The 9,874-nt window shown below is 37.2% G+C and overlaps 1 protein-coding gene across 1 annotated transcript in view; it reads right to left on the bottom strand.

The window, feature by feature from the left end:
• Positions 1–241: 241 nt before the first annotated feature.
• ENPP1 (ectonucleotide pyrophosphatase/phosphodiesterase 1) overlaps positions 242–9,874 on the bottom strand; it is a 58,408-nt gene continuing 48,775 nt past the window's right edge. Inside the window, exons 19-25 of the mRNA XM_069851914.1 lie at positions 9,611–9,662; positions 6,797–6,951; positions 5,831–5,966; positions 4,806–4,886; positions 3,768–3,900; positions 2,927–3,083; positions 242–2,079 (exon numbers count right to left, since the gene is read on the bottom strand). Coding sequence (XP_069708015.1) covers positions 1,912–2,079; positions 2,927–3,083; positions 3,768–3,900; positions 4,806–4,886; positions 5,831–5,966; positions 6,797–6,951; positions 9,611–9,662 — 882 coding nt within the window. The 3' untranslated portion in view covers positions 242–1,911. The remainder of the gene's footprint in view (positions 2,080–2,926; positions 3,084–3,767; positions 3,901–4,805; positions 4,887–5,830; positions 5,967–6,796; positions 6,952–9,610; positions 9,663–9,874) is intronic.

Below are 9,874 nucleotides of genomic sequence, written 5' to 3'. Positions count from 1 at the left end.
CTGAAAGAAAAAAAAAATTAAATTAAGGCCTTGACCATCTTTATTCCTACCTTTCCCCTTCCAACAATGAATGTAGCTTTAACACTCCAGTTGGAGGAGACATTTTCTTCAACTCAAAGAGGAGGGATTTAAGCACACCCCTCCACATGCCCCCAAAAAAGCGTGAAATAGTGCTTTGTATCTACACCAATATTTAACGAGCCAGTAGCATTTGGTACAGAAAAGGGTCATGAACAGCTCACCACTTCAATGTTTTTATTGGTCACAAGTAATGTTATAAAGCAGTTACACTGAACAAAGTTGTCACAGTCGTACCATAATGTGAGGTTGCTACAACACATTTAAATTTCACACAGTGAAACTACTTGAGGAAAAAAAAATATCATGCTTGTAACAGAAGATCAAGAAAATAGATTTGGTTAGAAGAAAAAATGGTCCCAGAATTTCAGCTTGCTCAAACTGATTTTAATGGAAAAACTTCCACTGACTTCAGCAGGCTTTGAACCCAGCCTCCAACATTCCCTGACCAAGCTGTAAGATAAAATGCTTCTCTGCTCAGTCCAGGCTCTTCATTCTAACATACTTGTGCATGATGAATTTTCTCCATTTTAAATGAGAAGAACATAAATGTGTAATTGACTATGCCAAACTTCATACATACAGTCAGTTTTCACATCAGCTTTAGAGAGAGTAGAAGTCTTGCAAAAGTGATAGCATGTGTATTGGAAAAGGAGGGAGTTTCTACACTCCCAAGTGCCTGTAGCAGCTGGGTTTGTAGCCTGAAAGCTTTCAAGAAAGTTCAGTACACACTTCTTCAGAATTTGCATTTGGCAGTGTCTGCATTCAAGATGGGCAACTTGTGTGTCTGAAATTCAGATGATGTAGCACTAAGAACAGCTACAAATGCAGCTAGGATCTGGTTGGTTGCTGCAAACAGACAATTGAATGGCCTGTGGGCATTTACTGTACCTACGAGACATGCCATTAGAGAAGATCATCTTACCATTCAACCAAGGCAATCTTAGTGCAAAATTACTTTTTCTTGACAAAAATGGGATTTGAAAACCGCAGCTAACAAAATCATGCACAAACCGGAGAAAGACATCTTTTCATCAAGAAAGTAAAATCTTTTCATCAAATCTAAGTTTAATTTAAAGGTAATTGTTTCTAGGAGCTCAGAGATATTTCATAATTAATTTCTTCTGATTTGGAGGTAACTTGATGCATCTCATACCTGCTCATTCTGAGGATGCATATAAAACATGCAAATTGCACATCAACTCCTCCTTGGAGATACCACAGGGCAACAACACAGCAAGGCTTCCAACTAACAGAACTCCTTTAGCCAGGCATCCCTACTGTGTCTTTACCTAGAAAGTCTGTTACCAGTCTTACTAACCTCAGTATAACTTCTTGCACCCTAACACTGCATTATTCCATAAGACCCAAAGCTCAGTGTGATTCATGTTTCAAGGAAAACTGGAGTGAGAGGTGCTGCTTATGTTTCTATGGTCACCAAGAACATAATAATTTCCCAGAACCTTATTTGCTAATTACCTATATTTTTAAAGCAGAATATAGATCAAATATTTCTCCCTCTCCAGTGCATATGATAACGTTTTTGTTCGTGTCTCAGACCATGATGATCCAATGCTAGCATTAACTAAAGGACATGGCTCTACCACATTCAAGTGGGAATTATAGGAGCTGCCATCCTGGGTTACATACATAGTCCATCAGGAGTCCCTGAGATACAAATATGGCACCCACTCTCCTCCCTACTGGCATTCTGGTCAAGAGTTCTCAAGAAGTGTTCCAGCTTTTTTAAAAAAAAATGTTTTCATTAATTAAAAACAGTCTATTTACAAAACAGTCTATTTACAGTTGCGGAATGAACATTTCATAGGAAAATCAGACTGTTTCAAAAGTTGGTAAATATGTTTTTAACTGTAAAATCTCAGATACTGGCTGTTGTCTATCTTGATAGAAGCTGAGTCCTGTAAGTAATTCTATATCTCTGATACGAGCTGTATGAAACTTCATTCTCTCTTCAACCCACACAGCCTCAGACTTGCCATCCTATTAAGACAGAGAAACAGAAAATAAGGTTTGTAAACCATTTTTTTTTTTCTGACATACATTTAATCAATTAGTAAAAGGTATTTTGATGTTTTTAAAGACAGAAAGCAGTCACTGTTGGAAAACATCTAACAAAACCAGAGAGCATTGCAATATAAATACTCGTGCGCTTCTCTGAATTTAGTACTCACTGTAACTTCAAGTATACAGAACTTGTACCTACACCAGTGGAAGCAGGTGATAATGAGGAATGGCAGGTGAGGTCCAGCACCTACCCACCACTGCTATGATAAGAGAGTACGCGCCTGATTTGGGCAGTAACTCATGTAAATCCTCACTGTAAAATAGGTCTGCAACACTTTCCATGGTTTCTTCTGGTTTATATGGAGTGCAGTTATGTGCATTCCCATCACACTGTCAGGTACCTAGACTAGAAGCAAACAATGCTCTTCAGGAACACCCGTGTCTTCTTTTGAGTATGCATTTGGCCTAGCCCAAACGTTTCTTTTTTTGGATGACATCTTCTCCTAGTAGCACTTTATCCCTCTCAGCTATTGACTGAATATTTGCAGTACAGATATCTATGCATTGTATCACATTGATTGCCTCAAATAACTCTGACTCTACCCTGCTAGCTCTAAGTTCTGCTCTTTGAACAGGGAACTTCTTTTCATACTTGAGCACATGTATGGACTGTAGCATAACTCCCTCTACAAAAATACTGCCTTCTCCGTCAAGATGATCATTACAGACTACGATTTTTACGGTTTTTAACTAGTCAAACATCCAAGCAAAACAAACTCAAGCCTGACTTCAGTTGTTTACAGGGACTAAATAGACTACTTACTGCACAGCTTTCACTGTTGTCTTCTCTGTGAGGTACAACAAAGGACAAGGCATCTAGAGACCCTTCACACTCCAGAGGAGTTTCAGAAGTATTTTTACAACTAGTCAGCACAATAAAGAAGTGAGTTGGAACTGGAACTTCTGAATTACGCAGGTGTCTGAAACAAAAGACCTTTCTGTAAATCCATCAAATCATACTTGCAAAGAACAAATGATAGCGATCAGCTGCGTTCTGGAATATAGATTTTAGCAATCAACCTGTTTAGCCCAGGCCTGGAAGAAGCCTAGGCCTGGAAGGAAGATGCCAGACTTTGCGAATCAAGTTTGGCTTGTAGGCTGATTTAAGTAACAAGTCTGATGAGCTATAACAAACGATTTATCATTAAAATGTGTAAGAATCCAGAGCAGATGGAGAGTTTAGGCTGCTGGCTTGAACCAGTTTTGCTGACTAGTATATTTGTAGTACTCATAACTTTGTAGTGGAACACTGCCAGCTCAGGAAGTATCAACCATGACACCAGGGATAAGCCCCTGTGCCTCATCCATTCCTAGAGGCAGTGCCATAAGATTTCAGGCTAGCAGACACCCTTCCACATGCAACAGCTTCTCTTACACCTCATCCTCAGGTTTTAGGATGGCACATTTTGAAGGTGCATTTTCTCTTTGTGCTTATTGCTTAAATTTACACTTCTGTGTCAGCTCAGGGCCATTTGACTCTCTCTCTCTGATCTGGTATAACCTGCCCATCTCGACAAGATGCTTTGCTTGGCAACAAGGATCATTACTTTTTGACCGCTAAAGGAGGAAAAGAAACAGAGGATTTGAATGTAAAAGGTTCCTACCTCTTCACCTTTTCTGGGGTATCATACAGCCCATCGGAGTCATAATCAAACACAGGCCCACTGATTACATTGACACCATTCCTGGCTGCAGCATATTCAGGTAGCAGCGATTGGTGGAAGTAGTTCCATAACACTGAAACACAGTAATGGAAGTGGGAAACAACCTCCAAGGTAGAAGCTGTTAATACCACTCCGCTAAGCTTTCAGTGGAGTATAAACAGACATTATAAGCTAGAAAAATAATAAGTTATACAGGCGTTAACAGTACTCAAAGGCTGCACCTAACTGAGCAGCAGCATGCACTGCATTGTGGTTTCACAGTTAACACTAACCACAAACCTGACTGACGCATCGTGATGCCACATCCCTGTGGCCTTTGGTTTCTTTCCTTGGAAACCAAATGAAGAGAGGCTAGAGCAGGGAAGGCGAGAGATAGACCACACCTGCCTGTGTCTTGCCCCACTATCAGGTTGGCTTGTCTAGCTTGTACATCCATATCTATAAGCCAGGAAGTACCTTTTAAGTCCTTCAGGAAACCCCACATCTTTGTATCATTTCTAATGGGGACATGATTTTTTTTCTTGTTTCCTTGTTGACCAAGACCATAGACTCCTGCCTGTAAACTCACCTGAGTCTAGGAGACATTCCTAAACCAGAAATGAATTTAACTCACATAATTATATACTGTTATCTGGGTTCTCTATATGATATTAACTATAAACCCCCATTTAGATAGGTAGCAAAATGCAAAGAAAAAGACATTAAATGAAGACACTTACACTCTGCTACCATGTAACAAGCCAATTGATTAGGAATCATAAGCTCACAACGGTGGACCTTTTTAGCAAGAGTGATAAGTCTACTTCAAGGAACTTTTCACTGAGGTAGGAAGCTCATATTCTGGGGACGTCTTATTTTACAGACATAGCTGAACCAGGGGTCATTTGCATGGTTTGAAAGCAAGCAAAAATATTTAAAAAAAAAATCAGTCTTTATATTCAACTGTGCACACAAAAAATATGTCTACAAATCAAATACCTCGAAACGCAGGATACATTGGCACAATGTTGCTAGTAAGCAAGGCATCATAGTGAGGTTTCTTTACATCTGTCATAAAATCTAAAAGAAAAAAGCAATTAATTACACATAAGTTTAAAGTAACAAATCCATTTCCATGCTTTTAAAGACCAGCATAATAACGTTAAGGTGGAGCTGACCTAACTTCACTTTCCAAAACTGATGTGGGTCTAAGTGCTAACTTCAGTACATGCTGGATCCCATCCAAAATAGTCTTAGGAGCAGCAGCAGTAATTGCACTTCTCAGACATACAGAAGGCAAATTTCCATAAGGTTTAAAAAATACCAGAAGAGACTTCTGAATTGTGAGGAAAGGAATAAAAGCAGACCAATTTGTTCTGACACTAGAATACAGCCGTAAAAAGAGGAGCTCTAGAGGAAATTTGCAAAATATACTTGATGTGGATATTTACACAGCGTACTACTTAATATTTTGGGTGGTAATGTCAATGTAAAATACTTCCAAATCAAGTCCGCCACAATGCACAAGCAATTTAACCACTCGTAAACAGTGAAGTATTTTGTAACATGTCTGAGAATCAGGGCTATATTCTTCAGACCAATGCTGAATTGCTTTACTAAGGACCACATATGGCACAGAACAGTATATTTCAAATAGAAAAGAAATATATCAATTCAGGTCTTTTGAGTGATACATCCTTAAATTTTACTTTGGATTGCTCCAAGCAACAGCTATCATACAAAATGAATTTGCAATTTAATGACTTGCCAGATTTGACTCAAGGTTTACAGTTTTTTGGGGTTTTTTGGGTTTTTTTTTTACAAGATGTCACTTTAGACCTTCAACAACCCACCAACTGCTGACATGCCTAAAAAGTTCTTCTCATATGCTGAAGTGAACAACAATTCAGCAGCTAATCAGAGTATGAAGCACTAGTTATCAGGAACATCCATAAGAGACTACACCAACTACATTCCATATTATTTAAATCAGACATACTGTACAATAAAGACAATATACATACTTGGAGGACAAAGGAACCCATAAGCTAGGTGAGGATGACTGTTATAAAACAGACATGTCTGGCTGTGATTAAGAGAAACACGAACATCCTTGTGTAAACAGCTGAATATATCTTGTGTAGCAGAAGTCCATTTGTCCTATTGAACAAGAAAGTATCATTGGTAAAATGGATAGCTGATTTAGAATAATTCTCTCAGTGCTGGGGACCACAGAACTCTATTTAGCTGCAACTGCCTTAAATCGTGTAATGAGACTTAATTAAGTTGTAAGCATTGTTTCTCTTGTCAGTAAGAAGCCCTCCCATCCATTTCATATATCTTGGAAATAAAGCAGAAGGAACTGCAGCATTTTAGAAGAGCTGAGAATAAATCGTTCCAAAATAAAACTTAGAGATGCCCATTAAAGACAATCTGATCTATTGTAAATGTACTACTTCATTCAGGCTAGGAATCAGAGGCAAATGTGTTGGCCCTCTCACTCCATTAGGACACTTGTTACAGTAACAGGTTGCTTCATGTCACTAACATCAAGTTATTTATGATCAAGCAAACCTTGCCAGAGTTTAGTTAAATTTACCTATAGTAATCATTATTTAAAACCTGCAACCTCTACTGTCCTATTTTAAGTATGGCGTGGCTCCTAAGTTTTTTTCCTGAATGGGAAAGAACAGCCTGAAAAACACTTTCAATTCACAAGATCAGTGCTCTGAATGAACACGTGCATCTTAGCATACGGTTCAAAGCAGCAGAGACCAGACATATCTCCACTGACCTCTTATTTTTCCCTAGTCACGCTGATCTGGGAAGAAGGATCAGATCGGGGCACGAATGGTTCAACAATCCAGAGCTTATTTTTTTCAAAAGGATCTTGCCAAACTACAAACAACTGTTTTAAGACCACAAAACTCATTCTGAGACCAGATTTAAGGACAACACTGGTTGCTTCTAAACGTTCTTCAGATACTTACATCTTTTTTAACAGAGTATGAACTCCACAGAGACATCCTGTAGTCCTTGCTGTATCCATTCACATACTGGTAATGGTAAAGGAGGCAGTAATTATGTCTCTTCTGCAGAACCCTAGGCCGTCCATAGGGCAAATTCAGTTTCTCTATCTTCTTAACTGCAGGAGAAATAGTGGTTGTTTTGTTTCAATTGATACCTGTTATGCAACTTCCTCTTCTATACAACTAAGGCTGTCCCCATTTCCAATTGCTAAGCAATGACAGCAGTCACAACAACAGAACAAGAAAATTCTTATAATTAAAAGTATTGTTGCTATGCTAAGGTGATAAATTACAAAGCAAATATAAAGCAAACACTTAAACTTCTACTGTACAAATTAAATTTATATTTAAAACAAATAACTTTTTGCTATTTAAAGCAGGAGATGGATCTAAGTTGCAAAGTTAAAGGCTTTGTTGACTTTATGTCAACGAATACATGCAAGATCTGCTTCTACGTAACATTTAGATGTGGCAGTAACCAACTGTGGCAATTTGAAATCTGCTAAGGGGACTATTCTAGTAGAAACCGCAAAGTCATATGCAAGAGTGACATTTAAAGGACTTAAAAATATATACATCTTTAAAAAAACGACAAAGTGAAGTATTGTTGGATTTTCAGATGTGCAAGGATTCTCTTTATGAGTGAGATAGTCACAAAACTTTGCTTCCACCTCTCTCTCATGGACAAAACCTCTTCAGAAAGTTTGTATACAGAGAAAGATCTCCAAATATTTTAAGTATGATACTGCACAGGTGGTTGCACTCTTGCCTAAGTCATTGCCTGTTTATTGTAAAACTACTGCATGCAACAGAAAAGTGAACATTTTCATTTAAAAATTTATCAGGAAAAAAAGCTGTGTGGAATCAGCAGAAAGTAAGATATTAGAAGGTGGAAAGTAAAGCAGCATTAGCAACAGAATTACTTTAGAATCAATACCATTCATCTTAAGGAAAAACCAAAGATGTAACAAAACAATTTTAAGAAACACACGCTCTTGCAATCATCTGCTACAGTCAAATGTCAGCAGAAAGCTTCAGCTTTTAATCCCTAAAGTAGACTTGGTTTCAATTTTTGCTAATGGGAAAACAAACAAAAATAAGGTTTTCAAGTTTCAAGCTCTCTGATGTAACAAAAACTGAGGAAAACTAGCACATCACGGAAATCTTTTGAAGTAACAAAAATATCACTTTGCTACTGAAAGTGCCGGTATTTTCAGTCATTACACGAGTGGAATTATAAAGAAGGCAAAGTATATTTTCCACTAAATAGGTCACTCCATCCACAAATTACACATAACTACAATTTCAAGGCCACTGTTTTGAATAGGGAAAGAAATTGAGCAATGAATGTTGCAGATGTTTTCCAGAGTAATTCCACAAAAAACAAATATTTAAAATTATGACATTTATGTTTCTACCCATGATGAAAAAGGCAAATAATTTACAATTTTTTCATAAAACTAAAAATGCAGTTAATAAGTTGTTCTTACAGGCTATCAAGTTATGAATCAATGAGAGAACACAAACAGAAGTAATTAAACTAAATAGTCTTATGGTTACTACAAGTCTTTCATCTGTAGCAATGCTTTTTAGATTTAATTTTAAAAGAAGTCCTTAATTTGTATAATCTATAAGGAAATTACTGTTAAAACCAGCACTAAGCCAGGTCTCTCTGGTAATTCAGGCCAAAATCCTATTGTTTCAAAAATGTAGGTTTAGAGCCTTCGATTTCTAAGTTCCTGTTTCTACAAAACAGAACCAAAATGGGTTACACCCCGTCCTTATCATATTTCTTCAAAGTCGGGTTCAGCAAGACACTCAGACATTCACCTACACATTAGCAGAGCCTGTTTCAGTGAAACTACTTTCTAGGGTTGAGGAAAGCTCACTGTATCATACTAACTTATTTTGTTGTTCTCATGTTTTACAACACTGAAAGAGTTATTTTAAAAGGGTTCCGAGACACATTTTTAAGAAGATATCCTCTTATTAGTGGAAAAGATTCAAGAAAGCTATATCCACTTCTTCATGCCAGGACAGGCTACACAAACCAACAGAAGCTACAGTGAAGTGTTGTCAAATACAGTTTACTTGCTTAAGAAACAAGGTTTCACACACACCAGCCAATGTCTCCTTCAGCCTTACCAAGATTTCTTGTTTTAATGTAGGAGTATCAAGGTCTACATTCCATTTTGACTTACGGTTTTCATTATTTACTTACTGTCTTACCTGCTTCACACTCAAAATACTTAGTTTTATTTTTGAATTACAAACACATCTATAGCCTTACAAACTACAGCTCAAACATGGCATGTATATGTCCAAAGAATGGAAATTAACCATAAGTAAAACAAGCTACAGCTTAAGACCATGTAACAACTCAACCATGTAAAATAACCCTTATGCTTCATTAAGAGCATGCCGCCATCACGATGTTGGTATTTGCAGGGATTTAGGGATTTCTTATCAGATACTTCATACAATGCTTTTGCTTCCAATTCTGAAACGCTCGTTACTTCAGTGCTAGAAAATTCAAAAGCAGCAGATTATACACATGCCATAAAGACATATGTATAAGGATACGTATCTATTTGAGAACAAATGGTTCAGCAAGACTGTATTTGAAAACTCACGACTATAGTCCTACTGAGTACTTAGAAGAATTTTTACCTCACTTACTTGAGATTCACTCAGATTTACATGTCAAATATTTTATATTTTTAATCAATTCTTACATTTTTTTATATGACTTTGTATCTTATATACATCTCTTACCTTCTGTTTCAGTGAGATTTAAACGCTGATGAAAATCCCTTATTGGCAAGCCCTATAATTATAAAGCAAAAGCAGTGAGATCACATTAAGTGTTTTACAAAGCATATTATGAGCCACTACTATACCTGAAGTAATGAATGTAATACCTGCCTTGTAAGTTATCCCTATGCAGAACTCACTGACATCTACTGGAAAGGGACTAGAGAGAATTTGCAGAAACAAATTGGTTTTGCCACAAGCAAATCTACAGCCTTGAAAACCACA

Source organism: Phaenicophaeus curvirostris, chromosome 2 (genome assembly GCF_032191515.1).
Source record: "Phaenicophaeus curvirostris isolate KB17595 chromosome 2, BPBGC_Pcur_1.0, whole genome shotgun sequence".
Taxonomy (NCBI): Eukaryota; Metazoa; Chordata; class Aves; order Cuculiformes; family Cuculidae; genus Phaenicophaeus; species Phaenicophaeus curvirostris.
Note: the sequence above shows the minus strand (reverse complement) of the source record. Positions and strands in the feature narration are given on the sequence as shown.